The 23,907-nt window shown below is 39.3% G+C and overlaps 1 protein-coding gene and 1 pseudogene across 1 annotated transcript in view; both read left to right on the top strand.

Moving 5' to 3' along the window:
• The first annotated feature begins 5,721 nt into the window (after positions 1 to 5,721).
• The window catches only part of CIMIP1 (ciliary microtubule inner protein 1), a 28,918-nt gene continuing 10,732 nt past the window's right edge, over positions 5,722 to 23,907 (top strand). The window contains exons 1-3 of the mRNA XM_026664853.2: positions 5,722 to 5,897; positions 12,283 to 12,364; positions 19,684 to 19,782. Coding sequence (XP_026520638.1) covers positions 5,851 to 5,897; positions 12,283 to 12,364; positions 19,684 to 19,782 — 228 coding nt within the window. The 5' untranslated portion in view covers positions 5,722 to 5,850. The remainder of the gene's footprint in view (positions 5,898 to 12,282; positions 12,365 to 19,683; positions 19,783 to 23,907) is intronic.
• LOC113410506 (small nucleolar RNA U3) lies at positions 21,820 to 21,992 on the top strand (annotated as a pseudogene).

The raw sequence follows: 23,907 nt of genomic DNA, 5'->3' as shown, positions 1-23,907 counted from the left end.
CATTATCATTCATGCATTTCCTCGCCTGGCCTCTCATGACTGTGGGGATGCTGCAACAGTCATAAGTGTGAATAATGGTCATAAGTCACTTTTTTCAGTGCCATTGTAACTTTAAATGGTCACTCCACACAAGCAAAGTAACAGCAAAGGAGGGGGGAAAAACTCCAGAGAACTTCCAGAGACAGGAAGTCTAGTCCTGCCAAGAAAGTAATAAGGGTTAACAGAGAGGCAGTTTCTGTAAGCAACACCAGAATGTTTCCTTTCTGCCTTCCTTACAGGATTAGGCCAGTAATTGCTTCTAACAACCGGTTCGCCGAACTTAGAATGTTAACAACTGGTTCTAGAGAATAGGTGCAAACTGGTAGAATCCCACCCCTGACCGTGAGGATGCTGAAACGGTCATAAGTCACTTTTTTCAGTGCTGATGTAACTTCAAACAATCACTAAGTGAACTATTGTAAGTTGAGTACTATCTGTATTGTTACTGATGGTTTGTTGTAGAGTCAGCTAGATGTTCCCCAGGACCTGGGATAGTCAGGTCTGTGTTATTATTTTTAGGCATAAAATTAGGCAGCAAGGAGACGCTGGTGGATACCAAGGACTTGAGTTGTGGGCCTTGGCAATTATCACTGACAATATATAACAGAGGAAGATAACCCTGGATCCTTCTACTAGCATGAGAATTTGAACTATATCCTTGCAGGCTGCTGAATTAGGATAAATCTCTGATTTAGCAGTGCTTCTGTAGGAGGGTATGCCTGCCTATCGAGGTGAACTAATGGTCTGATTTGCCAGGAAACAGTTTAATCCTGTAAAATAAAATCATAGTTCATCACCAATTAAGGGTTTTTACCCTGCCTATTCATTATCTTTAAAGGAATATTTAATCTGCTGTCACCAGATTATGAATTAATGGCATTCGCTTTTTGTTTCACTGTCAAAGAATTGTTCGTGGAAATTATTGGTATCTACGTAGGAGTGGTGACATCACCTTCACCATTTCATTAATGCCTTTCTGCTTTAATTTTCATGGAAAGCATTAATTTCCCACCTTTCATGCAGAAAAAGTCTCAGTATTATTACCCCAATTACTAAAGTGGTATTAAATGCTTGGATGGAGTTTTTTTAAAAAAAAGCAACATGGAGTAGCAACATTGTGATGCAAGCTTGACCTTTTTTATATACATTTCAATATGACGACAGGGAGGCTCTTTGTATCATGACTAGACATCTATCACTTAGCTTTTTTTTTTACTTCATTTCACAGAAACAATGGAAAAAGGAAGTGAGATTACTCACTCTAATTCAGGACAACTATCTAGTAATAACCTAGTCCAATCCAGAGCTACAGTACAGCTCGATTTACAACTACAATTGAGTCCCAAATTACTGTGAGACATTTGTTAAGTGAGTTTTGCACCATTTTATGACTTTTATTGCCACAGTTGTTAAGTGAATCACTGCAGCTGATAAGTTAGTAACCCAGTTGTTAAGTGAATCTGGCCACCCCCATTGACTTTGCTTGTCAGAAGTTCTCAAAAGGTGAGCATATGGCCTTGAACAGAGCTAAGGTCATATATATGAACCAGTTGCCAAGCAACTGAATTTTTTTAAAAATAAATTTTATTGAGTATTCACATTAAAAACATTGAACGTAGTGGTCTTCTTTGACATACATTTTTGTCAGTGCATATTACATTCAGAAAGAAATTATGTACATTTATATACATGTATGTATGTATATATATATATAATTTGAACTTTATAGTTTTTAATTCTTTCTCGTTACTCCTCGAATAAGTGGTCCCTCGCATCTTCCCTATTTCACCTTTAGTTCTTATACCAATTTCATGAACTCCCTTTCATATCCCTCCAATAGTAAAATTTATTCCATATTTTATGGTATAGTCCTGACCCAAACCTTTTTCCAATAAAACAAACATGAACCAAAGGGAACAGAAACCTTTTGATGATTTTTATGAATCTCCGGTTAAAAGGCTGCTGCAAACTAATTAACTTTGATAAGCACGAGCCTCACCAAAACTGTGCTAGTCTGCCAAGAATAACAGCTAAGAAAGATTTTACAACACAAGAGTCTTCAAATACCAGCTTAAGATACGGTAATGCTCATGAGGCTGAGTTTCAAAACGTCTTTGCTTCCTGCAAAGAACGTTCGCTTCACAGCTGTCTTTTATCTTCTTGAAGGAGCCTTGCAGCCTTAATCCTGAGTCGCCCATGCTACTGCAGCTGCTCTTTCCTGCGAGTAACCCTGTGTGCATGCGCACTTGGCACAGGCTCCTCAGGAACTTCCTTATCGCAGCTGCCAGCCCCCATAATTTCTGAAGGCAGCAGTCCACTCCCTAATGGTCCTGGCCCCTCATCTGAGTCCTCGCTCTCCTCAGCTGTCCGCACCTGCTGCTGGCTAACCACAACAGGTATTCTGACTTGTCTTTATCCTTCACCAAGCAACTGAATTTTGATCACATGATCATGGGCATGCTGCAAAGGTCACAACTATGCAAAACGGTCATAAGTTACATTTTTCAGTGCCATTATAACTTTGAACTGTCACCAAATGAACTGTTGGAAGTTGAGGACTACCAGTATACCCAGCTTGGGAGAAGCATTTGGAAGAATAAGGAAAATAAACAAATAATTCAAATCTCAACTTGTCTATTTTTAGCATAAATTTGCAGCGAGCAATGTGTTCCAAATTTCCTGGAAATCAGCACAGGGCTTTTGAGCTACATTTTTTGTAATTGTTTTTTTTTAAATTTATTTATTTTTCTTTGGGAACAAAACATGATGAAATTTGCTCCAGCAGTTAGTCTTAAGGTTTGGGAGATCTGGGTTCAATTTAAAAAAGATATTGGAACGATTATGCACAAGGGAGGAGCAATTAAAAGAAATGACATCTCATCCTAAGATGGTATGAAATGGTATAGGGCTTCTTGCCTGAGGAATAGGTTGGACTAGAAGACCTCCAAAGTCCCTTCCAACTCTGTTATTCTGTATTCTGTAAAATGGATGAAGTTGATTTTGCCCATAAATTTGAATGTAGTGATCTTACTCTTTTCTATTATCGAATCCCATGAAACATGATGCTGTGAAAGATACCAAAATTTCTGAATTAAACACTACAGAATTTTTTAAAAAACCAACCAAGTATTATATCCAATCAGCTAGTATTGAGATCTAGAAAATGTCATCACTCAATGATTTAATGAGAGATTAGCTTTAAGTTTTGTGGGGGAAATGGTAAAAAGGAGCATGTTTCAACCCCATGATTTCTCCAACTCAATATATAGTATGATCAATAATGGCCTAAACATGAAGATCAGAATTGTTGCTCACTGAAACCTAATTTTCCATTCCCTGCTCTATATTAATCCAAAACTTGAGGAAGGAATAAATAAACATGATCTATATACACTACATAGAAGCCAATAACCAGAAGGAAGAATATTCAAATCCATCCATTTTATCACTAGGGATTCATAATCTGGTACAAATTACTCTGTGCAAGTTCTGGATCCGTGATTCAGCCAAATTGAATGCACATGTCATTAGAGAATTAATAAAATATAATTCATCGTCAAGAATATGAAAGCTCAGTTTGGTACCTAAATAGACAATGTCGTTCTTATAGAAAATATTGAGATAGCATTCTGGAGTCAAACTAAAATTTCAATTGTAATGTTTTCTGACATTTTCTAAGGGGAAAAAATGTTGTTCTTTTGCTCTAAAAGGATTTAGGATTTAAATAGAATAACATGTGTTGAGATTATTGTGAATATGGTACACTGACAGCAAGCTTCTAAGGAACATTGTTTATTAATGTGCCATGCATAAAATTATTTCTGTGTACATTGTCATCTATATTTAATCTCTTTCTATCTCTATCTATCTATCATCTATTTATCTATTTTGAATCATTTGAAGCAATTCTGCAAAACCGCTATATCGCAATAATATGTTTGGAAGTTAAACATGAAAATCATTAAAATATCTTTTAAGAAAACTTCCTGCTTTTCATCAAAAAGAACAGAAGGAATAGAACTTATGATGTAAAATGCAAGCTAAATGACGCACAAAAAATTACTTTAGACTGGCATTAAAAAGGAGACCAAAAGGAGGCACACATAACTGTTTCTTACAGTACCATTGACCCTAATGCTACACAATTCATCTCCTCAATGAAATATATTTTTGAATGTAGCAAGCAACAAAGCAAATTATTGGGAAGGGGGGGATGAATTGTGCGTTATTCACTAGTTTTAGATAATGGAGAAAAGAATGGCTGAACATATTTCCTAGCTATATTTGAAAGTCTGAGAAAATATTTACAGCTTGTAAAAAGTTCACTATGTTCTAATGTATTAATATTTTTGGATTTCTATCAACTTTCCAGAACATTTTTTTTCATCTTGCAGCGGCTGTATAAAACATTTCAACAACAAATGAAGCCAACTGTCTTTTTCATTTAAATAGTCCACCATCCACCTTCTTCTTAAAAGCAGTTTTCTATTGAGAACACAGTAATGCACTGATTTATACTGAGGCAACTTTTACTCAATGTATAAGAGTAAATGTAGCACAAAATGTAAGCAGGCTTTGTTTAAATCGGGGTAGGGGACTACTGTGGGCCTTTTACAATATTTGAACTTCAATTCCCAGAATTCCTGAGCCAGTCATGCTGGCTCAGGAATTCTGGGGATTGGTGTTTGCAGATCATACAAAGGCCAGAGTCCCTCATCCCTGGTATAAACTGTAATAGTTCTCATTTATTATTAATCCTTTGCTAATCTTAAAGTTAAGCTACTGTTTCTTTATAATTCTTTATATATATATCTGTTTATTTGAAGTAAACAGAGATTTAATAAAATGTATAATTCAGCTGAGCATAGAAAGGTAAGAAGGGAATGATGGAATAAAAAAGTTTTATAAGCAATAGAATCTTAATCCGCATGACAGAAATGTGTTTGTGAGCTAAATGCTAGAATATATCATTTAAATTATTATTTTGAATTTGCCGTATCATTTCTACATGGCAGAAAATGTAATGATTCTGCACAGCTAAATAAGCAATAAAAATGTTAAATCTGCAGGGCCAAATGCTTTAAAACAAAACAACATAGTTGTTCCCAAGCAGGACCACCGTATCTGTTCTGCTGTGATCTAATAAAAACTGCCTTTAGGAAATCACACAAGACAAAAGCTGAATGCCCCCCCCCCTCATTCTCTCTCTTTCTCTCATTCTTTCTCTCTCTCTCTCTCTCCATCGCTCTCTTTCTCTCATCCTCTCTCTTTCTTTCTCTCTCCCTCACTCTCTCTCTTTCATGTCTCTCTTTCTCTTCCCCTCTCTCTCTTTCTCTCTCTCTCTCCCTCACTCTCTTTCATTGTCTCTCTTTCTCTTCCCCTCTCTCTTTCATTCTCTCCCTTTCTTTCTTTCTTTCTTTCTTTCTTTCTTTCTTTCTTTCTTTCTTTCTTTCTTTCTTTCTTTCTTTCTCCCTCCCTCCCTCCCCCCCCCCCCTCTCTCTCTCACACACACACAAGCGACACTGTTCGCCCTCTTTATCTCAAGGTGAAGCCAGGACTCTGCCCTCCTTCGCAGCAACTTCATCCATCCAGCCATCCTTGGCAGAAGCGCCGGGCCTCCGCCTTCCGTCCCTCCGCGTTGCCCAGCCGTCGCCTGGCAACGGAAGCCGCCGCCGCCGCAAGGCCGACAGCGCGCCTTTATCGCTGCCTTGTGCCTCGCCGGCTTGTGCCTGGACCCCGACCCCCCAATTGAGCGGGACGTTTGTCTTCCTCCTGGCCGGAGACGTTGGCTAGTTCGAGAAAGTGTCCGCCATGTCCCAGAAAAACAAGCTCAACTTCGTGGCTGAAGCTCAGATCTGGTAAAGTCGCCGCTAATGGACCACCTCCACCCCATCGCCTCCTTTTTTAAAAATTTCCTCCAATTATGGGGGTGGCTATAGGAAGCCTGCCCCAAACATCCAGCTTGATCTGTCCTAAGTCCTTCCTACCGCAGCCACCCCTGCTTCCAAATTGCCCCCAAAACAGAGAATATTAACTGCCTTTCTTCAATGTCAGTCTTCAGGTGTGGACTTCAAATCCCAGAATTCCCAAGACATCCTAGCCATTGCTAAAATTTGGGGAGTTGAAGTCCTTACAGGGTGCCAAGGGTGGGGCAAATAATCTTATGTAGCAAATGATCTCCAGGTGTGTTGACTAGCGATTCTGAGAGTTGAAGTCCAACATATCCGAGGACAACATCTTGAGGGACACCTTGAAAGCCATCTCCCACCACAGTGGAAGTCTCCAAGCTTTAGATATTTACTCAGGCACCCCAGTAATTCCAGTGTATCTCTCTCCTGTGTTTATTCTAATTCCCTTGTGGGTAATTTGCATTGGACTGAGATGTGAGGAGATACCATGTGTCTGTGAAAGAGGATGGTGAAAGACAATAAGGTTTTAATGCAGACTGAGGAATCAGTATGTATTCCAGGGTCATCTTAGACTTCCCAGAAAGTTGATAGTACAAATATAAATACTAATCGTTTCCAAAATGGTACCTTTCAGTGGTTCTGGCTGCAGATTAAGGAAATCCAAGTTTATTTATGTTCCATACCAAATCTGAACATTTAGCAATCACAGAATTTCTCAAAGCCACAAAATTTTTATATGTACAGACATCAACACATACTGTACACTCATGTCCTTTCTCACAAAAATCTGGGTGATTTTTCAAGGAAAATGAGAAAGTGTTTGAATATGACACAGTTTTGTAGTATTGCTCTCGCTGTGTCGGTTTTATGACACAAAAGTATAGTTATCACATGAGGCAAAAAGCTGCTTTTAAAACTGACAGTATTTCATGGGGACAGCAAAATTCAAAAACTTACTCAACATTCAAGATTCAAGTCTCAATGTTTTAAGAGCTCTTTTTTATATAAATTTTCTTTTTTATAAATCTCAAAAAGGCAACAGTCTAACATCTTAGCCAGAAGGCCACTCAAACTGAACTTTCTTTTTAACAATTGTATTGAAGGAAAATAAATTTAAAACTCTGGAATATTAGGAGTTCATTTTTTTTTTCATTTTTTAAATGATACACCTGTTGTTTTCTACTATTATATAGATATATTTACTCAAGAAGGTACTTCTATTCAAAGGGTGGCATAAAAACTGGATGAACAATGTAGTGTGTACCTGAGAAAACATATTTCTCTCCATTACCTCTAACTAGAGCCACTTTTTAAAATCTGGTATCCTCAATTTATTTGACTCCCTATAGAGCAGTTTCTCAACACTTCAATTATTTTAAGATGTGTGGACTTCAACTCCCACAATTCCCCAGCCAGCCATGCTGGCTGGAGAATTGTAGAAGTTGAAATCCACACATCTTTAAACTTACCAAGGTTAAGAAACACTGCTATAGAGTATTTTATGGTAATTGTAAATTAATACTTTTAAATAATTCAATTTACTAAGGTTTTTTGTTTTCTCTTCTTATTGCTTTTATTGATAATTGTAGATATCAGTTTTGGTATATTGATATACTTTTTGGGTATATTGCTTGGGGAGAACTGATATCACTATCATTGATAATCACTATCAGTACAAGAGTATCCTACTATATTCTACATAAGGCATGGGTATGTTTGAGATAGGTAACCTAGACAACAGGTAAAAGGCATTATGTAAAAGTCTTAATTGCTCCAAATCATTATGAGCAATTGAGATTGGTATCCATGGCTCTCTCTGGAGAACACAAATCACCGGGGCCTGATGGAGTACATCCCAGAGTTTTAAAGGAGCTGGCAGAGGTCATCTCAGAACCACTGCACCATATCTTTCAAAAATCCTGGAGCATCAGGGAACAACCAGAGGACTGGAAAAGAGCTGATGTGGTTCCCATCTTCAAAAAAGGGGGGGAAAACAGACCCAGGAAACTATAGACCAATCAGCCTAACATCAATACCCGGGAAGATACTGGAAAAGATAATAAAAAAAACAGATCTGCCAACATCTAGAAACAAGTAAAGTAATAACTAGCAGTCAGCATGGGTTTGTTAAGAACAGATCATGCCAAACCAATCTTATTTCATTCTTCAACAAAGTGACTAAATTAGTAGACCAGCAAAATACTGTGGACATAATATATTTTGATTTCAGCAAAGCATTTGACAAAGTCGACCACAACCTACTTTTTAGTAAGCTAGAAAAAAGTGGAATAGATAACACCACCACTAGATGGACACGCAACTGACTGACAAAGTGTACTCAACGAGTAGTCCTTAATGGGTCTAAGTCTACATGGAGGGAAGTAAGCAGTGGGGTGCCACAAGGTTCCGTCTTAGGCCCAGTACTCTTCAATATCTTCATTAACGACTTAGATAAGGGAATAGAAGGGGAACTTATCAAATTTGCAGATGATACTAAGGTGACAGGAATAGCTAACACCCAAGAAGATAGGCTCAAGATCCAGATGGATCTTGACAGGCTAGAACACTGGGCCGTATTTAACAAAATGAAATTCAATGTAAAGAAAAGTAAAGTCCAAGAAAAGGCAAGAAAAACCAAAAGTACACATATAGACTGGGTGAAACCAGGCTCAATAGCAGTAACTGTGAGAGGGATCTTGGAGTCTTAGTGGACAACCAGCTAAATATGAGCCAGCAGTGTGCAGCAGCAGCCAAAAAAGCTAATGCAATCCTAAGTTGCATTAACAGAGGGATACAATCAAGATCAAGGGAAGTACTAATATCACTCTGTAAAGCCTTAGTAAGACCACACCTAGAGTACTGCATCCAGTTTTGGTCACCACATTATAAAAAAGATGTTGAGACTCTAGAAAAAGTACAGAGAAGAGCAACCAGAATGATTATGGGACTGGAGACTAAGACATACAAAGAACAGTTACAGGAACTGGGCTTGGCTAGTTCAGTAAAGAGAAGGACCAGGGGAGACATGATAGCAGTCTTCCAATATTTGAGGGGCTGCCACAGAGAAGAAGGGGTCAAGCTATATTCTAAAGTGCCTGTAGGGCAGACAAGGAATAATGGATGGAAACTGAACAAGGAGAGATTTAACCTGGAAATAAGGAGAAACTTTCTGACAGTGAGAACAATCAACCAATGGAACACCTTGCCCTCACTTGAGACTTTCAAGAAGAGATTGGACTGCCATTTGTCAGAAATGGTGTAGGGTCTCCCACTTGGGCAGGGGGTTGGACTAGACGACCTACAAGGTCCCTTCCAACTCTGATTATCTGTTTTCTGGTGACAACCGTGGTATATGGATGACTGTAACTTGAGGTATAGAAAGAGTATGTGGTGAAGAGTATGAATTAAATGAAATTAGACAACGGAAATAGTTTCATAAAAGCATTACATCACTAAGAGAGAGAAGGGGGAAGGAAAAATGTGAATAATCTTATGTGATTATGTGTTGATATCACTCAATACCAATATGGGAAAATATTCTATATTAATGGGGTCCAGAGAAAAAAGGTTATTTTGATTGATGGGTGAAAACAAGGTGAGAAAGTTTTTTTTTTAAGTCATTGGTGAGTATCTACTTTTAAAAAGTAGTCTTAAGATTTCACACAGAACTTCATACTGGTCTCTGTCAATTACATGGTTTAAGTAAATTCTGTTCATGTGTACACTTGGCAAAAGAAGTAGTATAAATCTGAAAGCACAATTCATTTGAACTTTTGTGATGACTGGCTGAGAGAATTAATAAAGAAGAACAGTGAAAGATTATGAATGTGGGACTGACTCTATTCTGGTAGAGTATAAGTTGGGAGGAAATGGACATAGAAGAAAAAGAAGGAAGTGAAAGAAATGAGGAAAAAGTAGAAAGATTGTGGGAAAAGAAAATATGGATCATGTTTTTAAAACTATTAGAATATAAATATATGAATGGATTGGAATAGATGACTCTTTCAACTGAACAAATGAAAAGTGGATATAAAGAATGTTGATATAGAAGCAACTGTATGGAAAGAGCTTAATAGGGAGTATGAAAAAAGAATAGTAGAAATGATATAATGGAAGAGGCTGAAAGAGAGGGGAAAATGATGTTGTAAAAACATTAGAATGACTATAACTATTGTGCATAATATGTACAATATCTGTATACTACAAGTATATAGAGAATATGTTTATTTGTTAGATTTATATAATTTATCTAACTTGCAAGAACATCTCTGGGCAATTTACAATAAAAATATAAAGCAAGGAATTAAAAACAAAGCTATAAACAGAAAACTGAACAGAATAAGCAAAAGAATAATAGCACCTGAGACCCATCAACATATATCTTACTCAAGGGTTTTATGCTCTATAGAAGCTCATCTTAAATCTGTGGTCCAATGCTTGGGGGAATGTTCCTTTGGGTTTCCAGAGAGACAGAAGAGTTGGGATTGTCTCAGTTTTGGGGGATATCCCATAGAGGAGGCCTGGTGACAAAAAAGATAGACTTCTGGGTCTCACTAAGTGGCATTGTTTCATGGAAGTGACCTGAAGTGCTGTACTATGATTCTCAACATCTTTTTTATAATGTGCTATGACTGCTGTGCTGGATTTTATGGGACAAGTAGAGACATTTAGAGACAGCCAGTCCCACAGATAACCCAACCTTGTACCATGAAAGGCTTTAAGAAGGATAACCAAACCCCTTGAAATGCACCTGGAAGCTTATAGAGAGTCAGCAGTGTTAAGAGCAGAAAGAGACTTGAGCCCTGGAGATCTTCCATAATGTAGGAGCCTTAGGCTATCTCATTCCCAACAATACCAACTGGGAACAGTCATGGAGAAAGGAAGAAAGCCAATGTAACACTGTATTCCCATTTTTTAAATCTTGAAACTGATTCAGAAGATAGATTTGCATAGAACAAAGACAAGAGACAAAGTTTAAAGAAAATGCAAAGTGATTCTGATAGAAATGTAACATAGTTTTTGCAAGTTTCCAGAACATAAAGCGGCCTCCAAAAGAGTGAAAGTAATGAAGAATAAAAGTGTTTCAATGATTTGGGGTGAAACTAAAGTAAAGGAATTCTGGAAGTATTTCAGGGATCGTCTTCACATCTTTCTAATTCGGCACAAATGTGGCCCAGTAATTCTTTTTTCTTATGCTTGTACTCATGAAATTTCTTTCATTTCATCTATAGCCCATAAATTTAGCTAGTTTCCCTTTATTTTATTTTTTCTTATCTCCTGACGTTATTATTTTTTTTCCCACTGCTTCTCACTTTTACTTCAGGAGCATGTTTTTTATCAGAAGATGAGGACACACCTTCCATCCCATCTGTGGGAAAAAATATAGTTGGGAAAATAGCCATTCATTTTCTCATACATTCCACAAATCCATCCACTTAATCCATTATTTGGTTGCTAAGTTGGAACTACTATCTTGAGTGTAACTCTAAGCATAAAAAAATGTTTTTCTTACATCTGGGAACCTATCTTTTATCAGGAGCAGATGGAAAAGAAAAAAATGAAAGGATTTATTCAACAAATTAGGTGATGAGTAGTAACCGTTAAGTAATAATTATTATCAATTTATTTTGGCAGCCTCCTTCATGCTCTCTCATATGTGAAAGAGAGGAGGAAATGCTCTGCTGGCTGGGGAATTCTGGGAGTTGAAGTCCATACGTCTTAAAGTTGCCAAGTTTGAAAAAAGCACTGCTCTAAGTGAATCAAGACAAAGAGAAGCAAAATGGCAGCTACTTCTGATGTCGTATTCCTAAAATACTATTCAAACTGCAGTTGAAGCTGATTTTGCAGCATCACTCAAGCAAAGTGAAGTCAGATATAAATTAAAGGCAAACTTGTGACTCCAAACTGGATCATAGGTCAGGAAGTTAACCCACTTCAGATGAAAAGGTTACAATCTGCTAAGCGCTTACTTCAAAATGTTTCATGCAATTGCTTTAAATTTAATAAGCTATGAATTGCTGCAACGAGACACACTTGGGCAAAGAAAAAGTATTTTAATAAAACTTGCAAGACTTCTTTTTATATGTGGTTGTTTCTTTACCTGTCAGAATGATGGGTTTTGATGGCAGAAAGTAACAAGTTGACTTAATCTACTAAATTCTTCTCAAGGACATAAGGGAAAATTATCTAGAGTACAGCATGCAAGTATAGCCTCAAAGTTAGGAACCAATAAATTTTGAGGCTCTGCTTGACTAGGGAAGCAATCTAAAGGGTTTTGTTAGATGACTTTCCCAAGTTTTACAAACACTTTTTTTTTTTTTTTGGCTTGGAATAGGAAGAATCACATTGAAACAGAGCGGGAAGCTGCCCGGAAGTGGCCCAAGCGCTGGGGATTTCTGTTGACCCCACTTGAAGAGGTAACATTTATTTCTGCGTAACATTCATATATGAAGAATAGATATATTTCATGACCTGTGTTGAATAGCAATTGGGATGCTTACACTAGAAGAATGGGATAGGATGTTATTGTTTTTTTTAATGAATACTCTCTCACAGCCTTAGGAAACTGGCCTTAAGGTAGTTGGGGCAATGAGTTAGCAATTGAAATAATTTGTTCTGCAAGAAACTAAAAGGGACGTGTAGGATTTAACTGCATGACTTAAGTAATATGACAAGTTGCTTTGTATGCCAATCCTAGCTACATCTATGTATCATTTGAACAGATAACAGATAATCAGAGTTGGAAGGGACCTTGTAGGCCATCTGGTCCAATCCCCCACCCAAGTGGGAGACCCTACACCAGCCGTCGCCAACCAGTGGGCCGCGGCCCACTGGTGGGCCTTGAGAAAATTTTGGTGGGCTGCAGAGAAATGTCACCCCCAGAGCACCCTCCCAAAGCAATTAATCCAGGCTGCGCAGAAACACAAGTCTGCGCCACCCACATGGCCCGCAGGAATGCTTCCCGCCCACTCACTCCTTACCTGGCAAACTTGCCTGCTAAAATTGCTATTTTTCCTTTTTCCGACCATCATCTGTTCTGCTGTGCCGGGATATTTAGATTAGTTAGGAAGCAGGAAATGGTTGGATTTCTTGCTTTCTAGCTAGTCTTTAGATCTTCAGCTCTGCTTCCCTTAGGACTAAAGGTTTGCTTGCAAGCAAATTCAGTGCAGACTCATGGCAAGCAAATTTGAGAAACTGAGCTAGCCAATGGCAGATAGATAGATCACTGAATGATTCTGTGAGCAACTCAATCTGCCTGCTTTGCCTGATTTTGGGTAAAAATTGCTCTTTTTTCAGGGGTGGGATTCAAATTTTTAACAACAGTTCTGTGGGCCTGGCTTAAGTGGTGGGCATGGCTTGGTGGTCATGTGACTGGGTGGACATGGCTTGGTGGGCATGTTATTGGCTGGGTGTGGCCAACTCAACATCACTCACATTGAGGCACGCATCTCCTCGCCTGGCCTCTCATAACTGTGGGGAGGCTGCAACAGTCGTAAGTGTGAAAAATGGTCATGTCACTTTTTTCAGTGCCATTGTATCTTTGAATGGTCACTCCACACAAGTAAAGTACCAGCAAAAGAGGGGGGGAAACTGCAGAGACATTCCTGAGACAGGAAGTCTAGTCCTGCCAAGAAAGTAATAAGGGTTAACGGAGAGGCAGTTTCTGTAAGCAACACCAGAATGTTTCCTTCCTGCCTTCCTTACAGGATTAAGCCAGTAATTTCTTCTAACAACTGGTTCTCCGAACTGCTTAGAATGTTAACAACTGGTTCTAGAGAATAGGTGCGAACTGGTAGAATCCCATCCCTGCTTTTTTCTATAAAAAATTCAATATTTATATAAATATTTATAATATTTACATACAAGCCATGCCCAGCCAGTCACACGACTACCAAGCCACACCCAAATTAGGCCATGCCCACAGAACCAGTTAGTGGTCCCTGGAATCTAAAATTAGGAGTTTGGTGGTCCTTGAGGTCCAAAAGGTTGTCGACCCCTGCCCTACACCATTTCTGACAAATGGCAGTCCAATCTCTTCTTGAAAGTCTCAAGTGAGGGCAAGGTGTTCCATTGGTTGATTGTTCTCACTGTCAGAAAGTTTCTCCTTATTTCCAGGTTAAATCTCTCCTTGTTCAGTTTCCATCCATTATTCCTTGTCTGTCCTACAGGCACTTTAGAATATAGCTTGACTCCTTCCTCTCTGTGGCAGCCCCTCAAATATTGGAAGACTGCTATCATATCTCCCCTGGTCCATCTCTTTACTGGACTAGCCAAGCCCAGTTCCTGTAACCGTTCTTCATATGTTTTAGTCTCCAGTCCCCTAATCATTCTGGTTGCTCTTCTCTGTACTTTTTGTAGAGTCTCAACATCTTTTTTGTAATGTGGTGAACTGAACTGGATGTAGTACTCTAGGTGTGATCTTACTAAGGTTTTAAACAGTGGTATTAGTACCTCCCTTGATCTTGATTGTATCTCTCTGTTAATACAATTTAGGATTGCATTAGCTTTTTTGGCTGCTGCTGCATACTGCTCATATTTATCAAGTTGTTCACTAAGACTCCAAGATCCCTCTACAGTTACTGCCATTGAGCCTGGTTTCACCCAGTCTATATGTGCACTTTTGGTTTTTCTTGCCTAAGTGTAGGACTTTACTTTTCTTTACATTGAATTTCATTTTGTTAGATACTGCCCAGTGTTCTAGTCTGTCAAGATCCATCTGGATCTTGAGCCTATCTTCTTGGGTGTTAGCTACTCCTGCCAGCTTAGTATCATCTGTAAATTTGGTAAGTTCCCCTTCTATTCCCTCATCTAAGTCATTAATGAAGATATTGAAAAGTACTGGGCCTAAGACGGAACTTTGTGGCACCCCACTGCTTACTTCCCTCCATGTAGACTTAGACCCATTAAGGACTACTCTTTGAGTACGGTTTGTCAGTCAGTTGCATGTCCATCTAGTGGTGGTGTTATCTATTCCACTTTTTTCTAGCTTACTAAAAAGTAGGTTGTGGTCGACTTTGTCGAATGCTTTGCTGAAATCTAAACATATTATGTCCACAGTATTTTGCTGGTCTACTAATTTAGTCACTTTGTTGAAGAATGAAATAAGATTTGTTTGGCATGATCTGTTCTTAACAAACCTGTGCTAACTGCTAGTTATTACTTTACTTGTTTCTAGATGTTGGCAGATCTGTTATTTTTTATTATCTTTTCCAGTATCTTCCCGGGTATTGATGTTAGGCTGATTGGTCTATAGTTTCCTGGCTCTGTTTTTTTCTTTTTTGAAGATGGGAACCACATCAGTTCTTTTCCAGTCCTCTGGTAGTTCCCCGGTGCTCCAGGATTTTTGAAAGATATGGTGCAGTGGTTCTGAGATGACCTCTGCCAGCTCTTTTAAAACTCTGGGATGTAATCCACCAGGCCCTGGTGATTTGTGTTCATCAAGATCAGACAGGTGTTCTCCTACTATTTTTTGCTTATTTTAACTTTTATTTCTGATCTGTCTTTTTACAGTTATGTTTTTGGTGGGTTGAGGTTTCTTTTTGCGTGAAGACCGATGCAAAGAATGAGTTAAGCAGTTCTGCTTTCTCTGTTGTCTTTGTTCATTCTGAGCCTTTGCTATCCTGACTTCGTCTTTGCAGATTCTGGCTATCTGCTGATATTCTGCCTTAGTTTTATGTCCTTCTTTCCATTTTTACTTGTCCTTTTTTTCTTTCAATTTGCCAGAGAGATCTTTGTGCAGCCATGCTGGTTTCATCTTGGATTGAACATCAAATGAAGTCTGATATCAGAATTTCAGACTGATAAATGCAGTTAATAAATTAATAATAAATTTTAATAATATCTGTAAGTGTTATGGAATATTATCCAGACTCCTAGTGTGGGAAGAAATATCAATCTGGTTCAGTTCCAAGCTAGGAGGAAGACACTAGAAAAATGGAGGCTGATTGGAAAGAGGGTTTAACGATAAACAGAAGCACCAAGCACATAGTTCTGGTGCAGCTGACAAAATGGAGTTGAGAGTGAGTGAGTTTTATACCTTCTTTGAGCTTTGCACTTGAGCTTCCTGTGCAAGAACATGTATTCTATTGGCTGTTGTCAGTCTCCCATGTGGCCAAGTAGTGGTTATGTAGGGGTCGTAGCTGGTTCTATAGCCAAAGCACAAATTCTAGAAGTTCATCTGAGCTAAGTTTGGTTGAAGTTTGGACTGCTCTGAAGGTAATTGTGGCTTAATGACTTTGTCCTGTGTTGGATCTTGAGTGATGGCTGCTTCTAATTCTACCAATCTGCCTTTGTTTCAAAATGTCCTGTCTTGAATGGATTACCAAATCTGCATTTCTAAAAGCTGTCCTCAGTATCTGCTGGGTTCATTAAGGAAAATGGGGACACTTTCTGTCTCCAAGAGCATGTTTTTCCATTTCTCCTTTAGGGAAATATAATATTCTGCCTTTTTTAAAAAAAAATTCCACAAAATATTTCATTCTAGGATGGGGGTGGCTTACCACACCAGGAACGAGGAGTTATTCCAGAGGAGCAAGAGACAGTGTACATAGTTTGTGTGAGAGAAAAAGGATGAAGATGGCTCCTCCCTAAGAGTTCCCAGAATATATGTTTTATAGTGCAAATAGTTTGCTTTAGTTTGCCAAGATTTCAGTCTACAGGTAAGAAACATTAAAGAAATCTGCTTAGAAGAATGGCAACGTGTCTTTCTTGGGGTTTGGAACTTGACAGCCAGAAAATGCAGTCTCCTTCTGAGATTTGTTTATCTTTGACTAACATGCTGTCCTCCTACAATGTCATGTATTACTGGGAAGTTATGTCTCTAAAGTTAGGGAAAATACTGCTCAGCAGACTATATTGTCCTTCCTAATCTGATGCCTTCCAGCTATGGTGGATTTCAGCTTCCAGAATTCCTCAGGCTTAAGTGTTTTGCTTTGTCTGTTTCTAAACACTATGTAAAACATTTTGTTCATGCTACTATATAGTAAGAGGTGGTATAGTATTTTGAGACAGAGGCTATTATATCTAAGAACATTACAAGGCTTATTTTGAAAGTGTAAGCATCAATAAAGGAGAATATGTGTAGCTCAGGGTTGAAATAAGGGTGCTCTCTGAGTTTCCTTGTTTTCTTGCAAACATTCCATTACCCTCACTAGGTAACATCATCAGTGCTAGTAAGGAGTTCTGTCCACTGTCATTTTATATACTGGTGTCTTGCCTGTCTATGTGGGCAGGGGTGGTCATAGAAATACTTTGGTTTGGCCATTTACTGGTGGCTCTTTGGGAGTTTCTTGATTGGGGTATTGCTTACTTGTTTGGTGGTCTGAAGTTAACCTTGGGGTTAATCTATGCTGATCTGGTTGCTGATTACTGATCAAGAGGTGCTTGGGCCTTTTTGTTCCTTTTTAGACTGGGTGATAGTCTCTTTTGCATAGACTGCAAATCAGGGGTGGGATTCTACCAGTTTGCACCTATTCTCTAGAACTGGTTGCTAACATTCTAAGCAGTTCGGAAAACCGGTTGTTAGAAAAAAATAACTGGCCTAATCCTGTAGGGAAGGCAGGAAGGAAACATTCTGGTGTTGCTTACAGAAACTGCCTCTCCGTTAACCCTTATTACATTCTTGGCAGGACTGTTTCAGGAACTTCTCTGGAGTTTTTTTCCCTTCCTTTGCTGGTACTTTGCTTGTATGGAGTGACCATTCAAAGTTACAATGGCACTGAAAAAAGTGACTTATGACCATTTTTCACACTTACAACTGTTGCAGCATCCCCACAGTTATGAAAGGCCAGGCACGGAGATGCGTGCCTCGATGTGAGTGATATTGAATTGGCCATGCCCAGACAATAACATGACCACCAAGCCATGTCCACCCAGTCACATGACCGCCAAGCCACGCCCACCAACTAAGCCACGCCCATAGAACCAGTTGTTAAAAAATTTGAATCCCAACCCTGCTGCAAATGTTGTTAATATCAATGTGTCTATTGATGGCTGATTTGTCAGAGTGCTAGGCTTTTAGAAATTTCCTGGCATTTTTCGACTTGCCCTGGTCTAGGATTGTCACATATTCCCAATTGAAACTATGGTTACATCTGCCTATATTTTGTGAAATTAAAGAATTTTAAAGTATAATAGAACAACAACAACAAAACAATATCTAAATATGTTAGATATGTACCAGTGAGGCATTTTGTACTACCTTAGCCATATTTCATGGAATAATCCAAAATTCATGGATTGACAGTACACACAATATCACAAATCTTAATTTACCAGCCATTATTGCTGAGTTTCAGGGACATGCATAGGGAAAGCATCAACAGTGTCAAATCTTAGAGTCAAGCAGGTGATCAATGATATACCTAAAAGAACACTCATTGCACAAATTACAAAAAAGTGGACCTTAATTATACTGGTTACTTCTACCATTTTCATGCTGTTGGATTTCTTGCGAACATCGTTTGCTAGATTGCCACAACATTCTCTATGAAACCAGTTATGTTTCTCAGTCTGCTAGCTGTAATCTTATTTTCATTTCCCTGGGAGAAAATCCCACTGAAATATGAGTAATCCTCAAGTTATGACCAGAATGTAGCCTGTCCGTCATGGTTGTAATTCATGATGGTCATAAAACAGGTCAATCAGGTGACCGACCTGATTTTATTACCTTTTTTTGCCATTGTCATTAAGTGAACACAGTGGTTATTATCCCAAAGGTGCTTTTTCAAGAGGCAACTGGACTTCCTTTGTTTTTCTTTGAAGATGTTTCATTTCTCATCCTCAGCTGAAGAAGAAGCTTCTTAAATGAGAAATGAAACATCTTCAAGGTAGAGCAAAGAAAGTCCAGTTGCTTCTTGAAAAAGCAGAATAACCATGACCTGGGTAACTGTCAATCTCCATAGACAGTGCTCATTTTGTAAAGCAATGTTTCACTATTTTGCGAAAAACCAGAAGTAAATAGCAATAGCACTTAGACTTATATACTACTTTATGGTGCTTTACAGCCCCTCTCTAAGCAGTTTACAGAGTCAGTATATTGCCCCCAACAATTTGGGTCCTCATTTCACCCACCTCAGAAGGATGGACGGCTGAGTCAACCTTGAGTCTGGTGGGACTTTGAACTGCCAAACTCTAGGCAACTGGCTGCAGAAGTAGCTTGCAGTACTGCACTCTAACCACTGCGCCACAGAAGCTCATAAAGAAGCTCATCAGAGCTTTGGCAAAACCATTGCGAAACATGTCAGTCACGTGATCACGGGATGCTGCAAATAGCTGTAAATGAGGCCTGGGTGCCAAGCGTACGAAATGTGGTCATGGGACCATGGGAGGAAGTAACTGTTGGAACTTCAAATCCAGTTCATAAGGTACCTGTCAGAACTTCGAATGGTCACTACTATATCTACCAATTGTAAGTCAAGAACTACCTATAAAGATGTATAGTATAGTGTAAGTTACATTACTTTGAGCTATATTACATTATTTAAATCTGTACTCCAGATTTTGTTGCTATCTCTAAAAGGAGAACTGGTTTTTTCCATATGAAAGATGAATTTTAACAGCATCCAAAGGTACATAATAAATATCCTTTCATAGTATCAGATGCCAAGTTCGAGGAGGTCTTCAGGTACTACTCAGGTAGATATAAATATCTAGATGGATATGAACTATTATGTTATCACAATGCATGACTCAGCCTGGAGAGCCAATTTATTTTATTACATTTTTCTATTTTTAGTTGGTAAAAGATGAAAAGAGGCAACTTGCTAAGCCGAAGATCCCGCTTCCAGAACACTTACAGATCCGACCTGTGACACCAGTGGAAAAATATATTAAGGTTAGATATTTGTGAAGTAGTTTCAAATGACAGCACATCTGTTAAAAAAAACAGTACTTTTTCAGAGGCCATCTTAAGTTTGAAGTAAAGGTTGAAATCATAAAAACAAGTTTTAAAACACTCAAGATAGGAAAAACTTCCTTTGGGTGTTCTAATTATTGGAGAGGTCATTGCACAACTTTAGATGATGCAAATAAATTATTGTTCTCTAAAACCTACAGTTTTATGTATCGTAGATTCATCATGTTAGAAAAAAGATCAGAATTGGGAGCCCTTGTCTTTTAAAGTTGCTTTTTTCAGATCTGTGTAAACCAGTAGTCCCCAAACTATTCAATTCATTGGTGTAACGGTAGTGCATTGGGAAAATCTGCAAGAAATACACAACTTCCCTGCAAGCAAGAATTGGTGGGAGCACAACATTGACAAAGTTATAGAAAAGGAACAAGATTTTTTTTTTCTCAAGGTTTCATGCATTCCTCACTTTAACATTGCATTTCATAAACCAGCAATTCCAACGCCTTCCAGATGTGTTGGATTCTGACTTCCAGAATTTCTAGTTAGCATGTTATTTTAGACAGAATGGGGATGCTTTTAAAACATATTATCTCAAAATTCTGGGAGCTGCGCGCTGGGAGAGCACCGTTCTGGGAATGACCGATCTAGATTTATTACAAATTTTTATTACAGCTTTTCATGAAAAGAGATCGTATATTTTATAATCTAAAGCAATCCCACCAGGTTTGCTGAGGAACAGTTCCCCAGGATCAAGCCAAAAAAAAAAAAAAAAAGCTTTCTCTCTGTAGAGATTCATCCTGTTTTATTGCACTACCATATTTACAACGAGGGAATTCCAGAGACCAGAAAAGAAGGCCTACAGGCACATTCATGTTTCCCAAAAGCACAGGAAACATTCTTCACAGCCTGCATTCTTTGCCCTTTGTTGCATCTGCAGTTTGCTTCTTGGCATAACATGTGCGCTGGCAGTCTGTAAATAAAGGGATCTGGACTTCAGCTTTTCCATGCATCGTTTACAAGAAATAGCTTGCTCATCAAAAAAAAAAAAAAAAAAAAAGCCAAACAAAAGGGGAAAAAACCCACATAGATTTGGGGATTAGATGGAGGACAATGCGATCCATTTAAACAGCTGTGGCTTGCAATCGTAATTTATTTTCTCTTATGAGCATGAAAAGCCGCATCTATCCCTTCCCCTGGATGGTCTAGGCAAAAAAGGCTTCAGCCCCTTTGTGCTTCCTCGGATGTAGAGCAGCATGGAGGCACGCAGACATAATTGCCTCCATTGTTTCCCTCTGTGGGTGGTGCGCGTGGCCACGAGGAAGAAAAGAAAGACGAGGCAATCCTTTCAAAGGGAAATGCTCCACCTTAAATATCACCGACATTTTCTCAGCTTTGGCTCAGGAACAAAGCCAAAAGGGCCTTGGCAACAGAACAAACCAAAACATTGCTTTCTTTCCTTGCGGATTGCTGAGCAGGGTAAGTCCCCAGAGGTTAAAAGTGTTACGGGAGAGAGGACATTCCACATGCATTATGGAAGTAATTCAACCCAACAAGCACAGCAGTGGGGGAAGGTGGGGCTGAGATGAAGAAGGAACTTCAATCTTTATTCCATGCTTCCTTCTCCTCCCACACCCTCCTCTAGATTATCCATTAACCTCTTTCGTGTTTATTAAAATTGAGAGATCAGCACATTTCCCCAGCTGATGTGCTCCAGATGTGTTTGACTGATGAAGCACAAAACCCCCCAGAGTTTGCCCATGTTGAGGAAAAAAGCCTTTTGGCACCTCAACATGGCCCAGATGTGGCCTGACATCATTTTTCTGTGGTCTGTAATCGCTAGGCACCATCTCAAATTCTGCCCCAAGAATGAGAAAGGCTAACGTGTTCCAATATCTAAGGGGCTGCCACAAAGAAGAGGGGGTCAACGTGTTTTCCAAAGCACCTGAAGCAATGGATGGAAACCTATCAAGGAGAAAACCTACTTAGAATTAAGGAGAGGTTAGAACAATCAATCAGTAGAACAAGACTATACCTTCAGGGATCATTTCTATAGTATCCAACTAGAGAAATGCACTCGAAAGTGATCGGCTGAACTTGCTTCCAGAAATTGTGGGTGCTCCAACCTTGAAGGTTTTTAAGAAGAGATTGGACAACCTTGTTTGTCTGAAATGGTTAGGGTTTCCTGCCTGAGCAGGGAGTTGGATTAGAACAGTGGTCACCAACCTTTTGGACTTCAGGGACCACCAAACTCATAATTTTAAATCCTGCAAACCACTAATATGAATTTTGACTGACGGTGGCTTGCTGACGTTGGTGGGAAAGTCTGTCTCATATTCCAGAGCTGCAGTAGTCACAAGACTGACCCTTTGGTCATCCTGGAGCAGTTGCTCCTCCACCCAAGCGCACCAGCCTGCCGTGGACTGGAGGAGCTGCTCCAGGATGACCAAAGGGCCAGTCTTGTGACTACTGCAGCTCTGGAATATGGGACAGACTTTCCCATCAACCTCAGCAAGCCACCCTGGGGTGGATTTCCCTCCCCCGCCATTGGTCTTACCTTCCAGTTCCAGCTCGCGTAGCTCTACTCAAGATAAGGTTTGCACTTGGCCAAAGGGTGGGGGCCAGTGGGTGGGCAGGCCAGGTGAGCGGCGCAGCCTTGTGTTCCTGCGCAGCCTGGATTAATTGCTTTGGGGGGGTGGACATTTCTCTGCGGGCCACTAAAATTTTCTGGCAGACCACCAGTGGTCCCCGGCCCACTGGTTGGTGACCACTGGACTAGAAGACGTCCAAGGTTCCTTCCAACTCTGTTATTGTGTAGAAATAGCCCTGAGATGGACAGAATGCTCTCTTACAATGCCTCTAGGGAGACAATTGGAAGAATCAGGAAATGAGAATCTGTTGTCAGGATAGGATAGGCAAGGCATAAATAATAATGCTGTTCATGACACGGGTCTCTTAGTTGTGTTTATCTCTAGGTTTTTTCTTTTTAACTCATTAAATTTGGGTTATAACAGCATGTGATATTGGAGTAAGGACACCTAAACCGATGATCAGAATATTGCAGATAGATGAACCCCATCTCTGATGGAACAGTTCAATTGGCAGGTGTTTTCTTGCAAGTTGGTGAGGTGCAGAAGAGAGAGGGAGAGCAAAGCTGGAGGAAACCCAACAATTGTTTTCCTTATCATGCACCGCACGTGATTTCAGGACAACTCCATTAGCAGTGGGTCAGAATAGACACACGAGAAGCAAGATAAGGATCAGCAATCAGGATAGCCAATTTCATGACCAATTCAAGGATGGGTGGATAGCTCTTCACATGACAGTTGGGGAAGGCCCTTGGACTGCATTAATTATCCTTCATGCTGAAGTCATCTTAATTAATAATCTTCCTTGTTTCTGTTCTTAGAGCTCATTAATTTCCTCCTTTCCCCGCCCCCCAAAGAAATAAACTTTTGTTTTGTAGAAGAGCTTTAATGTTTCCTATCTATCAACAAAGAGCCCCATTTTCATAGGGGCCCCTGGCTTCCATATCACTGTGACTAATTGTCCTGAAGTATTGAAGGAAGATTTTACTACTTGTGGAAAGTAGGTTATTTACTTAAACATTTGTTTGAATGGGAAATATTTATTTATTTACAAAAAGCCAGATAGAACATCAACAACCTCAGAGACGCAGGTGATACCACTCTAATGGCAGAAAGTGAAGAGGAACTAAAGAGAACTAGAGAGGAGGGTGAAAGAGGAGAGCGCAAAAATGCCTTGAAACTCAGCGTTAAAAAAGGGAAGATCATGGCATCCGATCCCACCACTTCCTGGCAAATAAAAGGGGAAGAAATGAAAGCAGAGACAAATTTTATGCTTTTGGGCTCCAAAACCACTGCAGAAGGTGGCTGCAGCCATGAAATTAGAAGATACTTGCTCCTTGGGAGGAAAGCTATGGAAAACCTAGACAGTATATTAAAAAAGCAGAGACATAATTTTTTTCAACAAAGGTCTATAGAGTCAAAGGTATCGTTTTCCCAGTCGTAATGTATATCTGTGAGAGTTGAGGAAGGCTGAACCACCGAAGAGTTGATGCTTTTAAACTGAGGTTGAAGAAGACTCTAGAGA

This window comes from Notechis scutatus, chromosome 3, assembly GCF_049901735.1.
Source record: "Notechis scutatus isolate UNSWTSFEM ecotype Mainland chromosome 3, rNotScu1.2, whole genome shotgun sequence".
Taxonomy (NCBI): domain Eukaryota; kingdom Metazoa; phylum Chordata; class Lepidosauria; order Squamata; family Elapidae; genus Notechis; species Notechis scutatus.
This window is presented reverse-complemented; position numbering and strand designations above follow the sequence as displayed.